The sequence below is a fragment of the Rissa tridactyla genome, chromosome 7 (assembly GCF_028500815.1).
Source record: "Rissa tridactyla isolate bRisTri1 chromosome 7, bRisTri1.patW.cur.20221130, whole genome shotgun sequence".
NCBI classification, from domain to species: Eukaryota; Metazoa; Chordata; class Aves; order Charadriiformes; family Laridae; genus Rissa; species Rissa tridactyla.
The window spans coordinates 22706428-22734316 of record NC_071472.1 but is presented as its reverse complement, the minus strand read 5'-3'; the positions used below and the strand labels follow the sequence as shown (position 1 = coordinate 22734316).

The 27889-nt window shown below is 40.3% G+C and overlaps 1 protein-coding gene across 5 annotated transcripts in view; it reads left to right on the top strand.

The window, feature by feature from the left end:
* Positions 1-27889, top strand: part of ADARB1 (adenosine deaminase RNA specific B1) — a 90912-nt gene that overhangs the window by 17714 nt on the left and 45309 nt on the right. For 2 of the 5 annotated variants that reach the window (XM_054209371.1, XM_054209374.1), the window contains exons 2-3: positions 6670-6710; positions 21599-21673. In XM_054209371.1, coding sequence (XP_054065346.1) covers positions 21646-21673 — 28 coding nt within the window. In that variant the 5' untranslated portion in view covers positions 6670-6710; positions 21599-21645. Of the gene's footprint in view, positions 1-1804; positions 1922-6503; positions 6548-6669; positions 6711-9438; positions 12072-13233; positions 13505-21598; positions 21674-27889 lie in introns of those variants that run through there. The other 3 variants (XM_054209373.1, XM_054209372.1, XM_054209375.1) reach the window with 3 other exon arrangements.

The window sequence follows — 27889 nt, the reverse complement described above, 5'->3', positions numbered from 1 at the left end:
TTGGTTTGGCAGTCCTGAAGCAGTAAACTTTAAGGTCTGTGGAGAGTGACTTCCCATGGTAAAGGCTAGAGAATATATTCATAAGTCCTTAATGCAGGATGTAATCTCATGGTTTTGAACACTGTTAAACGGATGATAAGTATTTTGCATCTTTTTGGTAAACGTTGATTTCAGAGGCACTTTTCTGAAGTCTAATGTTAAGGTACAAAATGCTCATGTGGATTTTATCTTTGCCCTAGGGAGGAGGTAAGAACGAAAATAGTCAGCCTGCCTTGTTCTGAAGCCTTAAAAATATCACTGTTCAAATTTGCACTCTTCTAGTATGTGCTGAACATATGTAAAACTTGTAAAACAAGTATGCAGGACATTTTACGGGTATTTTGTCCGGGATGTGTTAACCAGAGACTCCCGGTTCCTCACCACAGCAGAGATGACAGCTTTCCTGGTCAGTGCAGGAACGTCGGCATCTTAGTGGAGCATCTTCCAGTGCCGGAATTGGTTGGTGTGGCTGGGACGGGTGAGTTGTCCTGTCCCCATCAGTCCTCTAGCCTAAATTCTCATCCACAGTCTGTCTGTAGTCCAGACTTACCTTTTCCTTGTAGCTGTTGTCTAAAAAGTACTAATATGGTGCAGAGAAATTATTTTCAATTGGTTTCTTAAATTCCTTTGTATTTCAAAAGTTGCTGCTTAGTCTTGAGATTGCACTATTGTACTATTTCAGTTTGACTAATGTTTAAAACAGATAAATGAGTAATGTAACAGTTTAAACATTAGCTATAGTGAAATCACGAAAAAGAAGATTAAAGCCTAGATTCCCCTGAAAACATTTATTGTTATTTTGCTCAAGTGAATAATTTCTTTGGCTTCAGTCACATTCTCTTCTAAGGTGACTGGTGTTATACATGGGATGTCGTGATCCTGTAGAAAGGAAGAGCGGCATTAAAATCTTTGATTTTGAAATAATGCTGTTTCAGTATTGAAATTTTATATTGAGGTTTTAGGCTGTCATAAATAACCAGTATGTCAACACATTGTTAATATGCTTTTCCAAATATAGGGGATCACAAAATTAAAAATCAGAAATTAAAAGTTCCTTCCTGATATTATGTGAATATGTGAAACCATTTTTCATCAGAGAATGTTTGAAAAAATAATTTACACCTGTATTTGTTCCTGATAAACACATTTGAATCTTTGAGTGTATAGATGTAATCTTATTTGATACCTCCAGCAAAAGCAGTAATAGCTTGGATATTACTTCATGGAGTAGCACTTTTTTTTTTCCCTGTGGATACTAATCTAATTCCTGTTGCTTAGCAGCTGCTGAATTTTCATAGTTTTTGAAGTGTAAGTGAACTTGGTTTCAGTGTCTTACAAACAGATACTTTCTATACATAAATTCAAAAAAAGTTTGTTTTATGCCAGGTGAAGAAGGCACATTTGACAGCTTTGTATTGTGTATAACCTGCACTTACTGCTTTTTCCAATTGCAGCATGTATGTCCTTTCTGCCTCAAACTATTTTTTTCATTATGATAATCAGTTGCTAGTCTTTCCTAATTTATTTTGGAATTTTAAATGAGCAATTCAAAGGGCTAATAGGGTTCATGGTTTGGATTTGGGCTATTATTAATTCAGTCTGATAAGGCATATATCATCATAGATGTCAAGTTGTTTCTTCATATTTAGATGGAAAAACTATTTCCAGAGGAGAACTCCGTTCTGTAGTTGAACTGAGTTTATAGTTTATGGCAGAGACTTGTCCCCTTTGTGTATGAAAAGATGTATCATGTCTTCTATTGCAGGCTAATGCTATATTTTTCTGGGGTCAGGATGAAAATCTTCCATAAAGGCGTCTCTTCCCTGTGTTCCCTGTGAGAATAGAAGAGGAAGAGTGAGACCAATGCCCTGATAGCCTGGAGGTACCCTTCTCTTTGAAAACTGGTGGTGGCATTTTGAAGTGGGAAAGATTCCTAGTTAAAGGCGAAGAATCATAGAATCATTTAGATTGGAAAAGACCTTTAAGATAATTGAGTCCAATTGTAAACCTAACACGACTGAGTCTACCACTTGAAGATGGTATAGAAAAATACCCGGAAGGACAAATTCTAGAAATTAAATACAACCAACTGAAAATCACAATCAGCTGCATTTACTTTGCAGCCAGAGTGTGTTGGCACTCGTGTCCCAGCAGAGGACTAGGCAGATAGTTCAGGCTGGAGTAAAGGTTTCTTCCAGCTGCTTGCCTTAATCTGGGGTTGAGAGGCTGAAGCAAGTCCATTTTAATTAATAAAAAACTTGGCTCCTCTGGTGCCTAGGGAGGGTGTAAATCACTTAGCAAAAACCATGTCTGTATCTGCATGAAAAATACACCATCTTTTGAGTTTGTTATTTGACCTCTCTGTGAAATGTCTTGACTCAATCTGCATCAGGACGTGAACTGTGCAAAAATGAACTGTGCAAAAATGAACTGTGCAAAAATGAACTGTGCAATGCAACTGGCTTTCTACCTCTAAGCAATGCTATTTCCTGACCCAGCATTAAAATTGGAAGGGCAGAGGATGCTGGATTTAATATGCCTGTGGTTTTTGTCATGTGGATGTGTGCAGCTGAGATGCCTCAGCAGCTTACTTGTGGTTTTCAACACCAGAAAAGTCAAATAAATAGGAAAGTTAATATGTAAAGATTGGAGGTGTTATTTTTTTGTCCTGTCCACATGGCTGGTGATGAGCGCCTCCGGGTAGTTGCCTTGCCAACTTTGGGTGGTTCTTGCAGGTTTCTGTCTTGAGGTGGTACCTCCTGTCCCTTGTGGGTGGGTGTTTTGGAGGTCTCTAATTGGCCATCCTTTTTTTCCCCCCCACAGTCTTACAGAACTGAATCTATGCTTCTAGCATCTTGCAAATTTAAAATACGTTGGAAAATCACTGTAAGTTACCGTAAGGGAACATGGAAGCATTTGCGTGTGTGCCCAACGTGAGGGTGCCTGATCCCCTTGAATGGGGGTCCCTGGCTGGTGTCACGCCTGGGACCTGGGGCTTTGGCTCCCCATGGAGGAGCCCATGTCGGGGCATTGCATCGTCTGACCCCTTAACATGGGTCTCTGCCTGGCAGTGTGCCTTTTCTCCTCCGGGCTGGAGGAGATGGGCATGGGATGGGCTGATGGAGCAGGGTGTTGTTTGGCCAAGGTGACCAAAGTGGCAGTGATAGCTATAGAGTTGGAGTCGCAGGACCCCACCACTTGCTCAGCCAAGGCGGCCTTCATTGCCTTTCAAGGAAGATTTTCATTGTTTAAGGAGAGCCCTGCAATCTTTCTCCTTTCTCAAAGATTTTTGGATTGTTTGTTGACCAATGAAGACCTCAAAATTTTAGCTGGATGCACTTCTCAGTGCCTTTTTCCTAAGAAAGCTTTCAAAGGGCCAGCAGATTACCTCTGAGAAACTAAAGATGCTGCTTTGTACATGTGAGATGAGTCTATGTAATGAAGTTAGTTATCAGATCTCTGATTCGATTCTTATTGCTTTGAAACGTTTTCAGTTGAGCTTTAAAAAGTTAGTATTTTCAGAAAGTCCTAAACGTCCAGCATGACGTGTTCTTCAAATGGGTTTCAGGTATCCTTTGCTGCCCTGCCATGTTGGGGGTGTTTCTGAACTCTTACTGGTAAATAAACTCACTATTCATTTTTAGAAATTAAGCTGTTCAGAAGTCACTTTATTTCCATTTGTTTTGATTTTTTAATTGTTATTCTAGCCATGTGGTGAAAAAGAACTCTTCTCAGGCTTGCTTTTGAACTCTTTTATTTTACTCCTGTCTGTGGCAGGAGGATAAACCTGTATTAAAATGATAATTGTAGTTTCATGAGGGAAGCAAATGCCAACAAGGCAACGTGCATATCTCCTTTGGGGGCTGTTTCCTGACATTTGTAAGGGACTAAGAATTGGTTTACTGATTGCTGGGAAGTAACGATGTGGAGATGCTGTGGGGAGGTGCTGAGCTCCTAGAGGAGCCCCTTCTGGCAAGCAAAGTGTTTGCTCTCTGCAAAAGGTGGTGAGGACGCATGTTGGGACTTGAGCAATCCCTGAATTATCCATCTGCCACCAGGCAAAGCCACGTAGAACATGCTGGAAATGAGGGGTTTGTTCCTGGTTTTTGTAACATTGTGGTATTTCCCTTTCTTTCCCATTTAGCATCTTTACTGATTTAAGGTGTTACAAGTCTCATTTTTGTCTCTGCCAGTTTTTACTGCCCATGGTCCTTCAGCAGTGAAGCTGGCTTCACCAGCCCATGCTTGCCGGTGGAGTGGGTTAGTGCTGGACCGTGCATTCTGGGCTGGAGGCTGGCTCACAGGGGTCTCTTCTTCTGCTGACGTTGGTGTGGGAGCCACAAAACCTGAAGGCAGAGTGATCCTCTGCTGAGCAAACGTCCTCAGAGCCCCAAGCAGGTGTCTCCACACATGGCTCTGCCCGCTGCGAAGATCTAGTGCAAACAGCATGGCGTGCCCAGTTTGTATGAGATTAAAATATAAGTGGATTTCTAAAACAAAAAAAATTTTAAAAGGCATTTTTCCCTGGTGTTGAGCAGGTGAGTGTAATGTCTTTGGAGTGGGCAAAGGCACTCCGGTGCCAGTGTGGCCATACTCTGCAGAAGCAGCACCCAGCCCTGTCTGGGCTCTGCCAGCTGCCACCCGCCTCCCTCAATCCAGATTTGGACTGCTGTGGTTTGCCAGCTAGAAAACTAAAAGTTAGAAAATAAATGTTTTGATTTTTCACTGTAGATGTATTTTTAAGTAGTACTGTAAAACTGTTTCATATGCGTCGTGCCTATGGGCTGGTTGTTACCCTGTAAAACTTTCTGCAGCTGTCAACATATAATGATTTTTTGCACTTAGTGGTGAAGCTTATTTTAAGTCCCAAGTCTCATGAATTGTGTTTCTTTAGCTTGAAACTCAGCGAATTACCGACTGGCGTAATATTGCATATAAGGAATACAATCTGTAAAACAACTCAAGGTTATACCAATATAAAAACTTAGTCAAAAATTACTAGCAGTGTGTTGTTTTAGGATTAATTATAACTTTAAAGCAATGCTCATGTAGAATGAGAATTATCAAAAACTCATTTTTAAGAAAAAATAACTTTTTTTGTGGTGGATGTTACCAGAAATACTGGAATTTCATATCACACATAGTTGATAGCTCATACTCCAAGGGTTTGTAAGAGTTTTTTGTTGTGGATGTGGGGCTACTAGGTTGGGCAAATATTGAAGAAAATGGTAAATCATCATGCTGTAAGTACTATCTCCCCATTTGGTGGTCTTGAGTATAGTCCATTGCAGCACAGGAAGCTGACTTCAGTTGAGATTGCGTTGAGCTTTCTAGGCATTTTTATGACTTCATGCTAAGACCAGTATAACATTGGCATATTTTTCTGGATTATTGGAAAATACCACCATGAAGCGTTGGGAAATGTCTCTGAAAAAACCCAAGATTGAATTAATGCAGTCTTCCAGTATATGGATGTTAAATATTGTGTCAGATACCTTCTTGTCTAACTTGACCCAAACAGTTTAAGATATGATTTATGCATCCATCAGTTTGTATTGTCCATAGCTGTGCTGTGCATGCTGTATAACTAAAAATTTAGTGAAAGTTTTTGTAGGGTGCCAGCACCCTCTTGTGGGCAGTGTAACAGCAGAGAATTTTTTTCATTTCAATGTGCAAATATCAAAATCCTTTAGAGGTCCCGGTGGTGTCCCCATTCTGATCAACTGCTGGACTTTTTGCAGAACGTAGCCACTTGACTGAAATACTCTGTTGCTTTGGAAATAGGTTCTGTGATTTGCTGAACCATTTTAGAATCGCGTATGCTCACATTGATTAAGTCCCATAAATATTTTTTTATAACTAGGAGGTTATCTGCAAAAATAAAACCATCTGTTCCTGGTTGAACAGACATGCAGTTTATATGTATTTCTGGAAAGAAAAGAAAATTTCTTGCAGCATCAGTCCTTTCCTCTATCCTGTATCCTTCTTACCTTACATCTGCCATTTCTTTCCTACCCCGCTGCTGGTAGTTGAGGGGTTTTCCAGTTTTGCAGGCACTTCAGGAGAAAGCAAGATGATGCCAGTATTATCAGGAAACCGGTGTTTGAAAAGGGGATTTGTAGTGTGAGATGTTGATTATATGGATTAAAATCAACAAATAAAAATAAGACCTACATTAAAAAAAAATAATCTAACAAGACAACCACTTCAGATTTGCTTGCAGGATGAATTGGCTGCAATAACATGGAAGTTGATTTTAGTTTTAAGCCATTATTGGCCAGATTTTTTGCTGACTCTTTCTGGTTGAAGGTGCGGAGATTGCAGATTAGGTTCTGCTAAATGATTGCTTGTACTGCCGGGATGTTTCTGTTGGCCCCAAGTACTAAACAGCTTCAGTCTTGACTTTTTTTATTATTTTTTTTTCCCCAACCAGGAACGTCCAGAATTGTTTCTCTCCCTCCCTTTGCTGGAGTTACAAGGGAATTGGCTCTGTGACTGTGTATATGCAGTATGTATTATTTATTCTTACAGAATCAGAAATTTGTCCCTTTCAAGGTCAGGAATTGCCATTTGTAATGCACCTATATTTGTAAAAGAAAAAAATACTAACTGTGTTTCCTCTTTTTGCAGGTTGCAGAATCTGCATGTGTCTGTGACTGATAGTTAAAAAGGTAAGCAGACTACATTGGCAAATACATAGTGAGATTCTTTGTCTTCTGATTGATGTGTTCAGATCATAACTTGGAGGAGAGAATTCATCTTAATACATTTAAAGAGTTATTTAAAACTTTCTTATTTTATATATAACTTTTATTTATGTTTGTACACTAACCCCCTTCAAAGATATTAGATCAGTGCAGTTTGAAAATAGAGAAGATGTTGTTAAGAAATATCTAACTGTATCAGGTCGATGTACAATTTACAAAAAATTACCCTTCTGACTGCAAATTTTATCAAATCCATATTAATAAAATAAATATGCAAAGCTGGCACGTAGGACTTGAGTTTGCTGAGTGTTTGAGCCAAGCTTTATGATTGATTGTGGTGGGAAAGGAAGAAATATGTCCAATTTATAAGTCTGTCTCCTAACGCTAAACATCACTCCACCTTGCGTGACTTTTTTTTTTCTTTTTATAAAGTATCTTCAAGATCTTTGAGACTCCTTTAACCTCCTTTAAAACTATTTCAGATTTTTCTTACAGTTAGCTATTATTTTCCATAGCACCACTGTGTAGCTGCATCTGTTATTTTTTTAAATGATGCTGAAAGTACTGGTGTCACTTATTGGGAGATCAAGGCTGCTCAGTTTTCTCCTCTGAATCGTTACTACTTTTTCCTTGGAAGCATATCTTAAATACATTTCTGACAGTCATGAGTATTTGATGAGGCCTTCAGAAATAACGTATGTTAAAAATTAAATGCTCTGTCCTCAAAGTAAGCCAGTAATAAGGATAGGTAGTGGTACCTAAAACAGAACTTTATAATAAATATAGGTTATAAAATAGTTTACTGTAAAATATATCTGCAAATATTTTAAGTTATTTCTAATTTGGAGATGGGCTTTAGATTTCCTTGGTCAAGGGAGCAAGTGATGTAAAATCATTTATTTCTGTAGTGTAACAGTAGATGGTGCTGTTGGAGGGGATTTAATCACCTGAGGAGTTGAACTGCAAGCTGAGGCACATGGTACCAGAGCTCTTGGGGTTCTTGGTGTGCACCCAGCAGCTCCGTGCTTTGAGATTTGCTGTGCCGAGCAAATGCTCAGGCTGTAATTAGCCCATACAGATTCTAGTGGTTGCTGCTAATTTACATTCATTCTTGCTGCAGTACACGAGACTTGAAGGAAAACTTCTTGTTGGCCTGTAATGCCATCCTTGTGCTTCAGAAGTATGTGAATTGCACGTTGGGAAAAAAATAATCCCTAAGAGTGATTACAAAATCACTGTGCGACTGTTTCTTCAAAGAGTGTATAAAGTAAGCAGATAATAGTGGCCAAATCTGTAAGTAAATGAGATTCATATGGGTGTTCTTGGTGCGTAGAGATTTTCATGCAATGTATTAATGCATTAAAAACAAAAAAAAGAAAAAAGTAATAGTGAGAATCTTTTGTGTTCCGTGATCAAACTCTTTTTGTCCTCTTTCTCCTTTGCCCAGCAGCTTTCCAACTTAGCTGATTTGGACTGAGTCTGGTGGGTACCTAAAGATATGGTAGATTATTCCTATGAGTTTTGTGAAGAGTGCCAGGTAGCTAAAAGTGCTGCGTCTGGCAGAAGAGCTGCAGCTTAGCCTTGAGCCTCCTGGTACTAGGCAACCTAGATGGGAAGGGACTGTAGATCCAGCTTCTATAGGGTCTGCAGGTGGAACTCACAAATACTTAGCCACAAAACCATGTCTATCACAAGCCATAAATCCACAGACACTTTGACTTTATTCCAGTGATCTAGGTGATAGAGGAGAGAACTGAGATGCTACCAAACGTTTCCATCAGTCTCTGGGGTTTTGGTGGAGGACACCCTAGTTGTTTAGTGTTTCTGTGTTCCTAATTCAGTGATGTGCGTGAGATGGAAGCGTTCAAGATACATAGGTATGTAACCTAATTCACCCTGGGAATTGCTTTTTCTTTGGAGAGGAGGAGTCCAGTTTCTCCTTGATGCCTTTGCAGGCTTTGAATCTGTGAAATAGATGATGTTACAGGATTTACTGCTTCCAAGGTATACATTAAAACTGAATGCTGCGTTTTGGTTCTGGTGTGTCACCTCTGCCTCCTTACATTCAGCTTTTAACCTGCTTTGTTCTAATCATGCAGACTTTGCAACATATTTTTGGATATTGAATATCGAATCTCATGCATATTACATATTGCATATTTTTTATTTCCTAAAACTGTTGTTAATGTGCCAACTGCAAACGAATGCAGTGGGTCACTAAGTTTCTCTCCCAAGTGCATTGTTTATATTCCTTTGTCAGCAGTCAGCTTTTAGAGACTTTATTTCTCTATTGAAAGCTGTCATTCTTCAAACTAAAATTATCTCAGATCTTCCCGATTCTCATACCCGAGAGTCACTTTGCTTTGGGCAGCAGTGGTCAGTAGAGTAGGAGCTGCTTTGGAGAGGAGAGCTACAGGGATGAGCTGGAGGAGTCTTTTTTTCAGTCTTTACACCAAGTCCTGTGAACTAAATCTCTGGCAGGTTAGGGCAAATAAGTTAATTGTTGAAGGCAAAATCACTTTTGGACTTTCAATACCTAATGCAGCAACTCTTCTCTGAAAGAGAAGGAGAAATACATGTTGTTATGTACATCTTTCTCCCCTGTGGTGAGAACAAGGTGGTGAAAGTTTCAACAGCTGGAAGAATTATGGTAAAGAGCTCAGTGCTTTCACAGGCTGCTATTTTGCTTTTTACAAAGTATGCTATTTGCTCAAAGGAACAAAATGGATTTTCATTCCCCTAAGGAGTATTTTTTTTCCTTTCTCTTTCTGTGTATCAATGGTGCTTTTCCTTCAAGGACGTGTAGATTCAGGTACCTCACCCTCCTTGTCCTTCCCCATCACACACAGCTTAATGTGGATTAAATGTCAGACTTGGCCTGAAACTGTTAATTAGTGAGGCACAGAACCGCTAACTTCAGTCTTAAATTAGGTCTGGTCAGACGGGAAAGTGGTCTGCCCACACACAGCTAGTGCCTGTGCTGACACGAACTGTGGGCTTCACTGGGGTTTCCTTGGTCACAGAATGGCAGGGGTTGGAAGGGACCTCTGGAGATCATCTAGTCCAACCCCCTGCCAGAGCAGGGTCACCCAGAGCAGGTTGCACAGGAACGTGTCCAGGCGGGTTTTGAATATCTCCAGAGATGGAGACTCCACCACCTCTCTGGGCAGCCTGTGCCAGTACTCTGCCACCCTCAGAGTAAAGAAGTTCCTCCTCATGTTGAGATGGAACTTCCTATGCTCAAGTTTGTGCCCATTACCTGTTGTCCTGTCACTGGGCACCACTGAAAAGAGCCTGGCCCCATCCTCCTGACACCCACCCTTTAAGTATTTATAAGCGTTGATAAGATCCCCCCTCAGTCGTCTTTTTTCCAGACTACAAAGACCCAAATCCTTCAGCCTTTCTTCATAAGAGAGATGTTCCAGTCCCCTAATCATCTTCGTAGCCCTCCATCTGCCTTAATCTTGCCATGACTGTGTAGACCCATCAGGATGTAGCATTGCAGGCCCTAATGCTAGACTATCGTCACTTTTAAATGAGGCTATTTCTTGTTTCCATGAAGGGAGAAACGTTGCTATGTTAATCCAGAGCATGCCTCTGGTCTGTGAGGCCAAGTGGGCAGTGTTTAGTAAAGAAAGGAGAGATGCTAGAAGCATAAGAAAATGCCTGACCTTCTGTATGCTGCAAAGGAATATCATATCTTGTCGCCCCAGGGAAGACTGGTTTGGGGACTTAGTCTTAGATGGTGATGGGGCTCATTTCCTCCTGGGCTCCTTGATGGTAGCGAACACGTGGTAGCATGACTATGGCATTGGTAGCTTGTTCCATCATGGCAAGTTCTTCTTTTTAAATTGTGTAAACTGAGCATGAATGGTCTTGTTGATATTTCTTTATCTTCAGTGAAGCAGTGCCCATTAACATAGATGCTGAAGTAGAACTTCAACTCCTCTGAAGTAAGCAGGGAATTTGCAGCCCTTAGCACTTAGGTGTCCTGCAGAAATCATTTCAGTCAATAAGTTAACTCAGTCTCAGAAGTTTTCCATCACAGACTGGAGATGGAAAACCATCACAGACCTAGGATCTGGAGAACAAGTGCCAGCAGAGGGAGCAGGAGGTGGAGAGGTAGTGCTCCTTGTTTGCAGGTCAACCCAGTCCCAGTGGAGAGCTTGAGTGTGTTGGTTTTAGTTAGTGAAGTGCTGCTGATTTAAAATGCCAGATCCAATCGTGTGCTGTCTTCCAAAGAGCCAAGGCCTAATATACTGAGAGCAGGTGGAGGCGACTTGTCAGAGAAGTCTCCTCACCCTGGTAACACACTGAAGAAACCTGGGGAGCTTGCACCTGCAAACGTTCCCTGACGGATGATATTTTTTGCCCTGAAAGTTCTAATTTGCAGGCAGGATTAAAGGATAGCAGCAACCCCCAGTCTGTGCTGCTGATCCACAGGATCCACAGGACAAATGTGTTCAGTTGGTTGCTCAAAGTGGGGAAGCAGAATAATATCACGTTATCCCATAATGTCACATGTTGCTTTTTTGTTTATAAAAAAGGTGGAAAATGCTACAGTTAATATTGACACTGTGAAGTCTCCTGGTAAGACCCGGCATTCAAACCCTCATATGGGAAATGTACAACTAAAACATTGCTCTTTGAGTTTTGCATATTTGTGTATTCCCGCTGGTCACAAATATATTTTGTGCATTTCTAGGCAATGTATGAAACACATAACTAAGAACATGAGAAACTATTACAAAGGATGCTGAAGGCATCTTGGATTTATGCATTAGGATGTATAGACATTTCCTTGCTTATGTCTGTCATTGTTTCTGAGATAAGCGTAAGGCTGAAGCCATACCAAAGAGTTGCCCTCCTTTTTTTAATAACAAAACAAAAATAAATTTGCCTTTCCACACTCAGTAGTGAGGATGACTTTGATATCGTCTTTTTAAGAAAACTTCCTTGCCTCTCTCACCTACTGAAGGGTTTATTGTCACAAGTGCCTCATGTGGCAGGTACGGATGAGCTGCAGTGTTAGTTCCTCTTTGCTCACCAGACTGTGCATTGGTGCCTCCTGCGGTTCAAGGAACTGGCCTCCGCTGGGCGAAGGCAGCGCAAGGAAACACAGGGGTGACCCTCTTTTCAGGAATACATTGCTGCGTCTTTGGAGGGGACTAGGGTTGCAGCAGGCTGGCGAGCCAGGCTGGCCGTGGTGGACTGTAGGTGTGCGCATGGCGTCTCTTCTAGCCACAGCTCTTGGCATGGGGACCCGCTTCAGCGTGGTCTGGCGGCGCTGTAAACGGAGGCAGAAGAAATGATCAGAGCAGGAAGGTAGTGTTTTAAGTGCTGTACAGCTGAAATAAAGTACTGGGGGGGGACTTAAATGTAGAATTTTTCAGGTGAGGTTTGAACCTTTGTTGCTAAGTGCAGCTTCAGTGTTTTCTGCTTGGATTTATAGAGTAAAAGAAATATTTTGAATAAAATCCTTCAACATCTCCCACCGTTTTATTTCACTTAGCTTTCGAAACTTGGAAGAGTACTTTTTAACAAGTATGAAACTTCTCTAAAGCTTGTAGCTTTCTGACTTCTACTTCCTTCTAATAATAGTTTTGTTTCATCTATCAGGTTATTTTTTTTGCATATATGCCATTCTCTGTTAACATAAAACATTGGGTAGCTGCAAAATTGTCCTTTCAAGGTATATCTAGTTTTTTTCCCCAAGATGAGGATAAACTAGCTGTTAAAAGGATCCTTCACAACTTGTTTTGTGTGCAGTATACACAGAATATTCAAACAAAAGAAATGCAAATTATATCTCTCTTTGTACTCATGTAGTGTGTACACTACACTATAGCTAAGATTTAGTTAAAAATCTTTCAAGTGGTCTTGTGGGGAAATAAAAGCAAATAGTGTTGTGTTGGCTAGTACATTTTGAAGTACTTCTGGTGTTCTATCTTTCAAATACTGTATGGGAAATAGAGACTCAAAACAAGGAGAGAGTTAAAAGTGTAAATATACTGTACTTTTCTGTGACTCCACTTAAATTAGACATTTGGATGTCATTTTCCTGTTTGACATGGCTGGCATGTAATGTATTTAGGAAAGGAAAGCTTTTAGCAGTACTTGTAGTCTAAATATTGCAGGGTGTGCTGCTGCGCAGAATCACTTGCCTTCAGAGAATGTATTTAGCTAACAGCTGGACTTTGGTTTGTTGCTCCATGTTAAAAGCAAAAATCCCCTCCACTACTACACCAGCACAGTACAGCTGAGACCTGAGTTTATTTTAGCAGTATACCCGAGAAAAAACAGTTCATGTAGCCAAGGAGCAGGCTTTCTCCACAGCCCTATTGCACATATAAAATGCTGTATATGTACTGACCCAAATCAGTTAACTAATATTTATGTTAATTATTCTTTATTGTTATTTTTGAAAGCTCTGTAAACCTCTGAGCAGACATTAGGCTTTCTCCTTTATTCTTACCTTTTTTTCCAGAATTAAAGGTTTTCCAGTGGTCTCAGAGTATTGCTCCAGTTGTGTCACTTACCCCAGAGCAGGTTTTAGGAACAAAATTTGAGAGTTTACTCACACCTGCTGTCCGACACGAATGTATGCCTTCAGTGGAGTCCTTTTAGAAGCTGTCCTTGCCTTGCTCGGATTACACCGACAGTTACCAAACCTTGATGCTGAAGCAATGATGTGGAGACTTTGTGCCTGTAGAACCTGAAAGGTTCTGGACATCTGTTGCTAAATGGATTATTTACAGGTAGTGAATGAGTTTATTATTGCAGTTTTGCTACATTATGAAAGCTGCTTGAATAAAAGTTTGGAGGTCAAAGAAGTCAAAAACGCTGTTCATTCTTCAAAATGAAATGATAACTGAATTATTAATGATTTCAGAAGTAATCAAGCATGCTTTGGCAAGAGAGAAAGCTCTTTTCTGTAGTGAGCAGCCTGAGTTCAGAGTCCTTTTTCTGAAAAAATCTACCCCCGATTTCTGAAAGCATACATGGGCCCTATTTTGTATGGAAGGGCTTCTATCTTTTTTTTTAGTTTCCTAATCCTGTACCTCCGGAAGCCAGGGGAAAAATAAAAAAATAAAAATCCATACACTACAGTGGGACCAAGTTTGGAAGATTAGTCTCCTAATTAATAAGTGTACAAGAAGTGCTGAGAAGTTCATTCCCTCTGCCACAGCTAAATACTGTCTACTACATGTTATACATACTGCTTGAATGTTATTTGCTAGGAAAAGTAGGTGTTATTTGGACTTCAATAATAAGTACATCTAATTCATTCTCTTCAAAGTATTTTTGACTTTAAGGGGGTGGTTGTTAGAAGTTAGAAGTAATGGAAATCAGTGATGTGTTACTTCTATAAGATGCACACTCTGTTCTTGCTGTAACGATGTGCTTGGGGAGTTGTAATGAAAAATACACAGCTTCCCAGCATAACTTCCCACCTGTGGTGCTCTAAAAGAGACTTCAAGTGTACTTCTTGCTTTAGACATCAAAGTAAAATCTTAGCCTTGGTAAGACAGTTTTAGTGTAGGGCCAAGTAGGGTCTGTCTAGATCAGTCGCAGTTGTTTGCCAAGTGAGGGATGCTTCTGGAGTACACGATCCAAGAATCTGTATCTGTTAGTATACTAAAATATTATCTATATGTTAGTAGTTCTTTTTCTGGCTCTTCCCTGCCTGGGAAGATGGTGCGCGCACAGCTTTGTATGCAGTAGGACTATGCGTTGTTGAGTTGAAATGTAGTGATAAGGTCATGTAGGTGGCACAATCCAACCCCATATGCTGTCCTGAACCCTTTTCACACCATGCAGAGGGAGTTTTGGTGCCTGTAGCATGATATTTGGGGAATCAAAAGCATGAGAAAGCACAGGACAGAGACACAACTGGCGTTCCTGTTTACTTATGCATTTAGCAGACAGAGCTTGCTTTTCCTCTCCTTTGGGCTGGAGGAACAGGATGTTCAGCTGTGGGCGTGTGGTGCTGAGCCCAGACCTATAATCCGGCTCCTCAGGAGGGCTTATTCCTGTATGTCAGCATGAGGCAGCTATGCAGCGTTTCTCACTTCTGGCTTGGCTCAGGTAGCTCACTGATCGCTTCTGTAATAATTCAAAAGTGAATTGTACAAAAGTCTTTTGTCCTTGAGTGCACCGTGGTGCTGCAGGAGTGACTGATGTGCTAAATAAGGTGACAATTATTTACAAGTTGGGTTGATTACAGTCAGCTAATTTCCTCTTGTTACCCTGGAGTTGTGCTGATGCTATAGAATGCAAACGTGGCAGTACAGAAAAATATGTCATTAGCAGCTGTAGTACTTCAGTAAAAACATCGGTTATTTATTGGGTTTTTTTTTCTGGAAGGGGAAAAAAGTCTCTTTAATACCATGCTTCCAAAATAGTCACCAAGGCTAAAACTAATGGAAAAATTAAGCCAGATCTGAGCCTACCTAGCAAAGCACCAAGACTTGTGTTTAGAATCCACAGGCATATAAAAGCTTATTTTAATAAATACTTAAGCTTTAAGTAACATCTGAGAAACAGCACAGACCAAGGCGCATGCTTGGCTTGTTTTCCTACCCTCTCTCCAAGTTTGGGCAGCAGCAAATATGGGTTTTGAAAAGCGGGCTAGGCAGTGGTGACAGTCTGTCTGGGCTGTGAGGAATGAACAGTGCTGGGCATCACAGTTCTGAGGGTGATAAATCAAAAGGAGAGCTAACTTCCTCCTATTTTTTTTCTAATTCAGGCTTGGACCTGATAATTGCATCGGCTCTCACTCCCCCAAAATCTCTCTGGCCTGACACAGTAATAATTGCACTTGATTCTGGTCACAGATAAGAAATTCCCAGTCACCTGCTCAAGCTTTAGATCTCTATTCAATTAGGTGTATGTGGTGGGGGTATGGACTTCTTAAAGTTGATATTGAAGCTATGTGTGGTCTTTAGGAATAGCCTGACTGCCTAAAGCCTTGAAAGTGTTTTATTGTCCTGGGAGTATTTTATTTTACTGTTTCATACACATTGAAATAAATAATTCTGAAAAGAACCTTTACTCAAAAGGAAAATTAATTTTTCAACAACCTTCCAGGTCCTTTCTCTAATAATTAACTAATTTATTTTCAAGGAAAATTTGTCCTGAACTGATACTCACAAGCTTGGAAAACATAACATCTTTCGGAACTTCTTGAAGCACCTCAGCTTCTTTCAAACATATTTCAAATGCTTGCTTTTTAAACAATAAATATGCGATGGTTTCAATTAATAGTTAAAAAAAATTATCTATCACTTTGTTTTTGTTGTCTTTGCTGATCAGTTCAAGGGAAAGTGTATTAAGTCTTCACAGTTGCTTCAGTTGTATGTTTTAAAACCCTAAATGTGGTTAGTAGGCACATATAGTTTACATGGCGTACTGTATACACATGTACAATATACAGTACTGGCAGGGGCAATTTGAAAACAAGCGAGTATCCCTTTGCCGAATTCAGCACAGCATCCAACATGCCAATAACACTTTGGAGATGTTGGAGTCTGGTTCTGATTCCAAAATACCTCATTGGTCCATGCCTGGTTGTCATGAAATATGCATCATGATAAATTGAAGTACCGGTGCTTTCATGATAATGCGTTAACATTGTTTGGTTTTTATAGCCCACAAAAAAATGTCTTCTTTCATAGACGCAATTTTTATACTTTTCCGGCATAACTGGATTTTTAAATATGTGTTGACTGTGGTACGTGAGCTGTCTTTCTACACAGAACAAGTGTTGCTGCTTCTGTTGCTGTAGAGAAATGCTTCCTCTTAACTGCTATACGTAACTGTGCATAATACTGTCTATAATATACATAACAGATAACCTGGTTGATGGTAATATTAGTATGCCAAGAGTTACAGCCTTTTTGATAGTACAGAGTTATTAGGATTAGAATCAGGCTTTCCCTATGGTAATAGGAAAGCAAATTTAGGCAACTTTTATAGAGCAAATAAAGTAACTCGTTTAGCAAAAGTTCTGCTTGAATTTCTAATCTCTTTAATGGCAAGAGCCTTATGTGATTTGCATGACCCTCTTCCCTCTCTCTGTCCATTTGCTTTAGTGAGGACAGTGACCAAGTGTGAGAGAGATGCCCAAGCTGGTGCTGCTGCAGCAGAAGCATGGCACATTTTGGTCTTGAAAACTGATGAGTCAGGCATTTCCAGGTCTTACAGGGACCTGGATCAGACAGGGGTGAGATCCTGCCTGCCTGAGGGTGGCCTGCCTTGAGCTGTTGTGTTGCAGGGAGTCTGACGGGTGGCAGAGGTCTCTTGAATGTGTTGTGCTCGTGTTGAAAGTACGCTCTAGGACAACATCTCAGATTTTTCTGAAGCGGTGTTTTCTTTCCAAAGTTGCTTCCCAGCTGGGACTGGGGAAATGTCAACAGCTTGGTGTCTGTGGCTCTTCATTTGTGTAGCACTCCAACAAAAAGCAAAGTAAGGTGCCTGGGCATCCTGTCCTCCTTTCCTCCCACTGCGCCCTTGGTCATGCACGTCCTATGTGAAAGTAGTTGTCTCCAAGCTCTAGGCATTTCTTTTGACTTTTGCTGGAAAATAACTGTTTTCCCTTCCCGGTTCTTTCACTCATCCCTTCTTCGTCAGTAAGTATTTCTGTTATTCGTAAGTTATTGCTGGCACTTCTGTGCTTGGCATTGATGCAAGCGTCTCTGCCCCAGCCCCCATTGATCATGGGTCTAGGGAAAGGCAGTGCTGCAAGAAAAGCAATAAAACACATACTTACCAACATTAAACAACACACACATTTGCACATTCTTGTTTAGCATAACACACTAGCATAGCAGCACAATCATCTGTAGTGAAAAGACTGGTAATTGTCTCTGTATGAAGCAGTAGAGGCAGCTCTGCTGCCCTGTTCAGCACAGTGGGGCATATTTTGGAGTATGGATGAAATCCAGAGGCTGTTGAAGCCAGAAAGAAAGGGAACTCTGACCAGCTCCCACTTGTATGTTTGAAAGGCTTTTATGCCTCCTAAACTCTATCTAAATGAAGAGTGATTGAGGTGATTTCTTTGTTTTACTCAAGTTCGTAAAACATGCTGTCAACTTTATGGCAACTTCAGCTACTGGTTTGGTTTTTCCCCCGTTATTCCACTGCGACAGATGCTGTCACAAGACGGGGACTTTGCTAGCCAGCCTGCAGCGATTGTGGCTGCGATAGCCTGAGCTGGGATAAAACATGATGGGAAGCTCTGCATCCCCCTCAGGTCATCATGAATATTTTAGCTCAGATGAGGAATAGCCCACCTAAAGTATGTCAGTGGTCCACTGACGCTAAAGGGATTTGCGTTGAGGTTGGAGCTGGTTTGTGCTGTGTCAGATGAGGCATGAGTATCTTAGGGGGTGAAGCCTCTCAGCTTTAGTGGTGTGGGAGGAAACATAAATGGTAGGTTAATTGGTGTTGCAAGGTCAGCAATGTGACATGGGCTCACAGACCTGCTCCTGGGTAGCAGTTTCTAGGACCATTGCTCATTGCAATCGAGTGAGAGCTTTGGGTAGGATTTGGGAAGGTAATGTTACAGCTTTCTGGGCGCTTACAGGGAGGTTATTTCTGGTGTGATTGTGCTCACGCTAAAGCTTGGTGGGACAGTCACAGCTGACATCTGTGTGGCATGAAGTTCAAATTGGTCTCACAGCTGTATGAGAGTGACGATGGAGCTGGGCTGGGCATGAAACGCTGCACAAGTTTTCTGCAAAGTGAAAGGGGTGGAGGAAGAAGAGGATAAGCGCATGTGTGTGTACCCAGGCTGGAAGCAATGGTCTAAGAAGCTCTTTGAGTATGCACACATTACCTGGAAAACAGGATTTGTTATGGACCAGCAGAGAGGTTGTAGTACACAAGGTTAATGATGACAGGGGTTTAGGAGAGAGACTGCCACTCTGAAACTCACAGTTTACCTAAAGCTATGATGCATTTAAGATGAGTTTACATAGTGATTTTGCACATATTCTTTGGATTTAAAAAAAAGAAAAAAAGTTGTGGAAATTCTGTAATTTGTTTTAGGTGCTCCTGGGAGTCTCAGGAGAAGTAGTATGTGTGAGTCAAGTGTTTTAGCTTTGTGACCTTGAAATTCCACAATGCTGGTGACAAAATTAGTGGGGAGTTTTACTGCTTGTCTCTCTTGTCATATTTTTATGACCTGCTTGAGTTTATGCTGTCTGTCTGGTCAGGAATCCGAACAGCTTCATTGTGCTCAGAAGTGTGTTTTTGTGTTCTTGCATCTTTTGTCACTGCCTCTTCTCCCAGTTTGTGCACGATCTTCTTAGTTACTTAAATCGGTGTCTTCTTGAGACGGGGTTGGGGACTGAAAAGGAATCATCTTGCCTCAGCAAAGACACTTGTTCAGGTCACAAACTGGGATGATCATAAATGTTTTATGGTGGTGGTAGGGAACTCAGGGTATATACAGGCGTGTGGGCTGTGTTCTTGAAAGTGTGGAACGGTCACAAACATGGTGATCTATTTCTTTGTCATTCAACTGTTCGAGACATAGCATTAATTAGTGTAAGGATTGCTAAAGATACCTTTTACATTTTCAGTAAGGGCTGCTTAGCTCCTGTTGTCAAAAGTAAGCTGTAAAGACTACAAATAGTGTGCTGAGGATCTGTTTAGTTGAGGATAAACAGATTTAATTGTTTTAAATTACTGAATAACAATATTTAGCATGGATGTTAAAGTTGCAAACTTACGCTTCTGTATGTATATTTTAACATCATTCTTCATTTCTCAGTATCTGGTATTTCTGGACTACAAGTTTCTTGATGTTTCTGATATACACATTTACATTTTAATCACCTATGTGCCAGTGGTTGCAATTTTACAAAGACCTGTTTTTGAAGTGACGGTTTCACTGTGCAAGTCATGCAATTATCCTGTCCCGAAGTCATCACCTGGCAGATCAGCAATGAAGTCTCAGTGTGTTGATGAATAGCTCCGTGGCTCAGCCAGCCGTTTGGACTACGGGGCGGTTAGTGCTGCTTTTGTAGCTGTGGTGCTGGAGGAGGACTGCATGGAGTAACCTGGAGTAACCCACAAGAGTAACCTGTGGGTTACACCGCTGTCGAGCAGTTAGCTGCATCATTTGTTTCTTTATATCATATCCCTACAGATCTTTCATTCTTGGATGGAATTTTTTGTGGGTTTGTTCTTTTTTCATACATTAGCAAAGATAAAACCCAATTGACTTTAAAAAGAACAAAATGAAACAATGATGTAGTTCATTATGTTTGGTGTTTAGACCTGAACTCTGGTTTTTCACCACGCTTTGCATGAAGTGTCTACTACAATAATAAATAGGGGCAGAATGGCTAGTTTCTTATTGCAAAACTTGGTTATTACATATTACGCACTCGGATTAGTATAGTACGCAATCTGTGCATTAAGAAGAACATCAGTGCAAAGTTCTACCTTCTGTTTTAATGTAGAGTGGCATTACAGCTAGATTTTCCCACAAGCAGTGGGAAGAGGGATGGAACGAATTCGTTGTTATGAACCAGGCATGTGGCTATCTTTGTTGTTGGTTGTTGATTTTATTGTCAACCTTATCAAGTGATTGTGTTGGTTTAGATTATCACAGGATGATTTTGTATTTGTACTGGACTTTAGTCTCTTCAGGTATTTTCCAAACATCTAATTGTGGTGAGGAATCAGCAGAAAATGAATTATATTAAAAAAATAAAATTGCAATACAGAACGTAGAAAGCACAACGCTTAGTTGTAATGCTTCAGAAAAGCTAAGAGGCAGATGTATAAAGTTCAACAGATTGGCAAGTACAACACAAATTTCCATGGTTTGATCCACTCCAGTGTAAGAATGTGAAGCCTGTTATTAATGCTCCATTACTTTTTTCTCACTGTAATAATGGATATCTTTTTAAAAGTATAAGTCCCTGTGTGGTTTTGGGGTTCAGTGCTCTCTGTTGGAGCCCTCGTGACATTATAAGATTGGAGCAATTACCCAGAAAGCAACAGATATTATGTTGTATTTCATTAGTCAGGAAAAACCAAACTGGAATAATTACAAAAACCAAAACTAAACCACAAAACCCATCACCCTTAAATTCATGGTTTTGATTTGAGTAATTGTTGCCTTCTTTTAAACCAAATGCTGGGTAGGTTACATATTTTGCGTGTCAGATGCTGATATTCACCTTTAGATCGGTCTCTCTTGATGTAATGAAAGTCCCTGTGGTTAATAAAATCTATTTCCCCTCAGCCAGATAACCTATGTAATAGCGTCTGGATGTTTCAGTTAATAAGAAAATCCACATGTAGGAAGAGGGGCTTACATTAGCCACTCTGTTCTTCGCCTGATACAGGGCTACATCTTTCAGTTGTTGATGATCATCTCAGTTTTACAAGGCATTTTAGTCAAGTCTTAACTAAACCAAACAGAAATTCATCAGTTTAGTGCTGGGTAAAAAACTGCATCTTCTGTGTTTTGACTGCTTAAGTTGTCTGTGTGGTAACCTGCAGAGTAGACTTGATGTTATTTTTGAGTTTAAAAAACAAAACAAAAAAAGGCAGTGAGATAAAGTAGTTTACATGCTCCTTCAGATGAAAAATATTGTAGTTCATCATACAAAACCCCAAATTCTTGCAAACTTTGTCGAATTTGCAATTCTTCATAGTGCACCTCAGGTACAGAAATAGGCACTTTTGGGGAAATACTATGCGAAAATTGTCCAACTGTGGACAACCCAAAGCAAAACCGATGTCCAGGCTGCTGCTTTTAAAGGAGATTTAATGCTTTGTCTTGTATGTTGGTACCTTAAAGCTTAAATATCCTACTCTCTGTTTTCCAGACAGAAGCAGTCTTTGCCAGCCAAGAAACCAGCAAAAATATTTCACAATGGATGTAGACGATGAAGAAAACATGAGTAAGATGTACTTATTTACACAATAATAAACTATGTAATTATTTCTGAAGGTGACTTTTTCTCATGAGCTCAGGGACGACTGTGAAGAAACTTCGGAAGCGTAAATTAAAATTATTTCTTTGTAGGTTTTAAAATAAGGTATAGAAGAGTGAATCGGAACTTTTGCATTAAGTGTTTTAAATACACATAGTTACATGCTAGTCTAGTTATACTTTGTGTCTCATATTTTTTTCCAACAACTGACTAATTAAACAAAATATTGTCCTGTTTTGAACCAGCAATGAAGAAGAGAGGGACAATATTGGTAGTGCCAGTGCTGAGGGTTAGAGACCAGTCAGAAGGGAGGGGTGAGACAAAGGAGATGGAGTTAAGTGTATAAAATAAATGAGAGAAAGCAGAAATGGAAGAAGGAAAAGTGAAAGGAGGAGCTAGAAGATCTCTTGCAGGTCTTGCATGGCTGATTATTCTCATTAGATGCTGATTGTTCCAACCCTGAGCTACTGAATTACTAAAGTGCATTTAAACACAGAAATAATCCAAAACAGTAATCATCTTGATGCACACACTGGCGAATTGCTGCGAGGCTGCTAACTCTATGGTGTAATTAAGATCTGATAACCTGTGGAGAAAAGTGTTCTCATTAAAACATTATAAAAATATTTTTACTGTTATTGGTCTTTCAACTGTCTTTTTTTTTTGTGAGTGAGAGAAGTGTTGCTACTATGCTGATGTGCTATGCCTGACTGTAAATAATTGTATATGATATAATAACAAATGTGCTTATTTTTCCCCTGAGTGATAATGGCTAAACGGTGCATCTCTGACAGAGCCCATCGGTGTAGCAGGCTTTAGAGCAGAAGAGTTGTAGTTCAGTCTGAAAGAGTTACAGAACATTTTTATTGGGAGATAAAGAAGATAGATCATTGGGTTAAACAAAAAAAAACCCAACAAACCCAAAACAACCTAACAAGCAAACAAACAAACAAAACTCAAAAAAACAACCCCCAAAATATTAACTGGACTATTACCAAATATTAACTGGACTAGAATGTATCTTTTTTTTCTTTGACAGAAACAGTGAAATCAACTGGAATATGCTTGCTAACACTTTCTTTTCCTTGGTATAAAAGAAGTTACTTCACATGGATGCTTTAGCTATTTCTGAGGGTGATATCCCTGAGCAAGACTTCAAAAAGTCTGTAATTGGATAATTCACATAAGATGATTTTTTGGGTAAAACATCTCCTTATCTCAATAAGGAGTATATCTGAGCACGAATAAAAGGTGCCTTCCTGAGCTGGAGAAAATATCATCTTTCTACAGGGGCATTCTGTAGGTGTCCTTAAGCAAAACATTCAATTTTTCTCCACTTTTGGGATTTTTTTGTGTGTGTGTTAGTGTATCAATATGGGAAACCATTCACTGGACTTTTTGTCTTGTCAGGAGACTGGCTCCTTGGGACTGTTACAGATTTGGGGCATGCATTTGTATAACCGTAGTTGTCTCCCGGAAGTATGTCTTCAGATGTCATCTCTATCATGTTTATGAAAGGAAGCTGCAGATAACATGTCTACTTGGATGAGCCCAGTTAATAGAAGGTGCAAGAAGACCTTCCTGCGTCTGTATGCCCACGCAAACATCATGAATTTAAAACATTAAATCATCGCATTGGGGGGAGAGAAATTAAAGTTCAAATTCTTAAGTTCTTCCCCTTTGTTCATGCAAAGATTTTTTTGAAACTTCTTTATCTTTCTGTATTTTTATATCTCTTAAGATTGCAAGTGCAATATCAGAAGTTGCCTATTAATTTTTTAATTATCTTATGTAACTCCTTTTTTGAGAATTACCTTACAGGAAAGGAAGGAGGGCATATGCAATATTTGTAGATTGCAGTTGTATAACTAGAATTGCTCTGCAGAAGCCAGAATTAAAATTGTATTGGTTTGGCTGAAATGTGAGACAGTAAATGAGAGCAGCAGTATAAGAGGTAGCTAGAAACATCTTTCAGTTCAGCTAAGAGTCATCTAACTGTAATTAAGTGTGCTCCAGATCAGACAGAGAAGGGAGAGTGGTGTCTGTCAGCAAGCAGGTAATGGAAGTTCCCCAACTGATAAAGCATCTTATTTGCAGACACTTTTTAATTACAGGGAATAAAACCAAAAATAAACTCACTCAGACAGAAGATTTCTTTCTTCACTAGCACGAGAATTTCCTATGCTTCTTTCCTTCTTTGAGTGCTCTTGGGTTTGTAAGCCTCTCAAAAAAGATTTCAAGGGCAGGACTTCTTCCGCTGAAGTTGTTGACATGTGATACTGCCAGCTATGATTTTTACCAGGGCAGCTTCTACAGATGTCAGTGAAATCACAGAATGATAGGGGTTGGAAGGGACCTCTGGAGATCATCCAGTCCAACCCCCCTGCGAGAGCAGGGTCACCCAGAGCAGGTTGCACAGGAACGCGTCCAGGGGGGTTTGGAATGTCTCCAGAGACGGAGGCTCCACCACCTCTCTGGGCAGCCTGTGCCAGGGCTCTGCCACCCTCAGAGTAAAGAAGATCCTCCTCATGTTTAGGTGGGCACCACTGTCACTGGGCACCACTGAAAAGAGCCTGGCCCCATCCTCCTGACCCCCACGCTTTAAGTATTTATAAGCGTTGATAAGATCCCCGCTCAGTTGTCTTTTTTCCAGATGAAAAAGACCCAGATCCTTCAGCCTTTCATCATAAGAGAGGTGTTCCAGTCCCCTAATCATCTTGGTAGCCCTTTGCTGTCCCCCATCCTCCCCAGGTGCAGCACACTACACTTGCCCTGGTTGAATTTCATAAGGTTCCTCTCCACCCAACTCTGCAGCCTGTCCAGGTCTCTCTGTATGGCGGCACAGCCTTCTGCTGTGTCAGCCACCCCTCCCAGCTTTGTGTCACCAGCAAACTTGCTGAGGGTGCACTCTGTCCCTTCATCCATGTCATTGATGAGTACATTGAACAGGACTGGGATTTCTAGTCAAAGCTGCCAGCTATTTTTAGTGACTAGAAAATAAAGAAGTCTTCTGAAAAATGTCTTATTCTTAAATCACGGGTAGTATTAATGTTTAAGAAAACAGGATCCCATTATCAAGTGTTTGTATCTGTATTAATGCTACTTTAAAGTGTTGAATGCACAGCAGCTGTGATGGACCTCAAAGGGCTCTCTAAAGCATTCTTTCCTTGAAAGCTTATTCAAAGACTGGAAAATGCATAGACCTGAAAGTGTATTTAAAATTTAGGATTAAGCTGGTTTTAAATGTCTTGATTCTGGGGTATGTTAGGAGATCGACCAAGACACTGTAACCTTTCTGAGGCAAGACATATGACATTAACATATAGAAGTTTAGTAAACTGAATAAAGGACAATGAAGAGCATCCATTCATTACTGAATGTAGAGATTTATTTTTTTATAATTCAGATGGTAAATTTTTTCTCCTGCCAGCTTTCTCCTATGCGTTGTACTTTCTAATAGCGTTTTAACACTCTCAGTGCTCATTTTCCTGCCTTATTGTAGCTGTGATGCTGGCAGCACAAGGCTTAATACTGGTTTCCAAACCAGACCAATAGACTTTGAAATTGTCTAAGCTGTGTTTTCGAACATGCATGGAGTGGTGGTTGGCGCCTGCCATGACCTCAGTGTAAGATCAACAAAGTTTTTCTCCGTTTGAGTACTGATGCTCCCAGCTTGAGCTATGATGGGATCCTGAATCAGCCAGAGCTTTTGTGGGGGGTGTTTGTGTGTGAAGATGCCATCCCTCATTCTCTTTGGAATGAGAAGCTCCCCAAAGTCTTAGAGTCTCTAAAACAACATATTACCAGAATGAAAAAGACTGCAGAGTAGAGCAAGAAACGCAAGTACACAGTGCATCCAGCTGTAGGTCTGCTGCTGTGAGAAGAAGGGGATGACCTCAGGACAAGGGACAGTTAGAGCTCTGTGGTGTAGAGGAGGGATGATGAGGTTGAAATACTAGAGTTATCTGTAAAATCATAGCACAGGGTGTTTAATATTGGAATCATCAAATTGGAAAAAAAAAAAAGCAAATAAAAAAACAATAGGTGCCTTAAGTGTGACCAGCAGATGGGGGTTCAAAGCAAGCAATGGGAGATGTTTTCATGCAATGTGTAATGAAACTGTGAAATGTATTGATTGGGACATCGTGGATACCAAGGGCTTATGGGGTCTTGAAAAGCAGTTAGAAAAATTCCTGGGGGGTGGAAAAAAACATTGGTGGCTCCCTGCCAGATTCCCTGGGACAGCCCAGAGCTACAGCTCCCTCCAGGCTGAGAGGTTGCTTTGGGGAAGTGCTGCTGTGTCCTTGCTCTGGCTTTATACCCCCTCTAGGGGTCTGCTGGTGGTCCTGTCATAGGTGGGGAGCTGGGCAAGGTGAGGAAGAGGTAGTAAGGCCATTCTTAACTTCTCTAACGAGGCGAGATACCTGGAAAAGGGAGAGCTGTTTCTGAACAGTGGGGAGAGGCTGGGCTGGAGGAGTTACTCCATGTCTGAATATGACAAAGTTAAATGGGATGGCTTCTCTGACTTTAACAGGTGGTGATAACTAATCTTACTTTTTGACTAACCTATCAGCTCTTCTCCAGCTCTAAGATAATTAGGGGACCTCACCACTGTTGGGCAGGACAGGCTAAAGAAAAGGATCAAAAGCACATCTTCACCCTCAGCCTGAGAAGCAGTTGCTCTTTCTTGCAGGCCAGTAACTCTGTGGGTTGAAACTGGTTTTGCATGGAAAGTCTTTTTCTTTCCATCACATGCAAGGCTTAGATTTGGATCACCTCCACAATGTAGAAGCTTGCCTACTTTCACGATCTCCAAGTTTGACTCAGGCGGTAGCTCCCTGTTTGCTTTCTCTCCTTACGCCCTGCAGGGTCTCCAAAGCTAATAAGCCTAGTAGCTCTCAGGCAAGGAATAGTTTTCTTCCATTCCTTCTTATCGAGACAAGGTAAGCATGCAATTTCTTTCCTGCTTCCTACAAGTAGCACCTCTCGGTCAGGGCATCATTTCCCTTGCATGTGTAATGGGATGGATTGAGGAGTTCCTCCAGCTGCCATACTTACATGTACGTAAGTATATGTAAAAGAACACACTTATGTTCTTTTTTTGTATTCAGCTGGAGTCTATTCAACTTGTGTTTTCCTTCTGTGGTTTCCACAGGCACTGGTAGTAGTCTTCACATAAAAAGAAGGGTAAAGCCAGAGGCCATTAATTAGCATCAGCTAAATGATTTCTGTTTAGCCTGAAAGTCATATTGATTGATAACAAATTCGTGGTACAACTAGTAAGAGCAATGTTCCAGAAATGGTGTTTTAGATGAGATGTAATTTTTGGCGATTACCGTTTCAGGTAAGAAACTCACTGTAAGGAAAGTTTTAAAAATTAACTCTATTGTTCTTAGATTCCTTCATTCTGTGTGTGTGTGTGTATATATATATATATATAAAAAGAATATATATACATGAACACTGTTCATTGAGAGTTGTGGCCCTATAGCACACATTCTGCAGGCAATATAATTTGTGGCTGAATGTTGTAAGAGATGCTTCATTAAATTTAGCAGATTTCTAGCAATGAAATGCTTCAGACGCGATTCGTTCTTGACTCAATTTAATTGGCTGGAATTTAGTATTCGGTACTGTACAATTCTTTGATGTGCTACTGTGATTTAATAAAATGTGTTCCTACTTTGGTTCTTTCTTTTGATCTTTTTTTTTTTCTTCTTTTTTTCTCTTTGAGCACCGAAAGGAGTAACCTATCGAGCTTTTGCTGGAGGATGTTATAAATGAAAATTTAGTAACCATTCCATCAGCTTTGTAAAGTGGCGAAGTGATGTGTGCATGGTAGGGGATTCTTAGGGGAGACTTAAAATGTGGTTGAAATTTGTCACTGTGAAAGAGAGCTTCCATCTTTGTTTGCTCTCATTCCAATTAATATTTATCACCTAGTATCTGTGTAGATGTAATATAGGTATTTTGAAGTTTTGGAACAGAAGAGTTAGAAATACTTGACCTACTAAATTTGCCTTTTCATTCACAAATGCCAATATAAAGCACAAATAATTAATTTTCTTATTTTCTTTATCAGGACAAAACCGAGGTCTTTACAGTTATTTAAATATACGTCTGACATATCATTACCCCAACTTTCTACTTTAGGAAATAAATAATTAAATTAATATTACAATG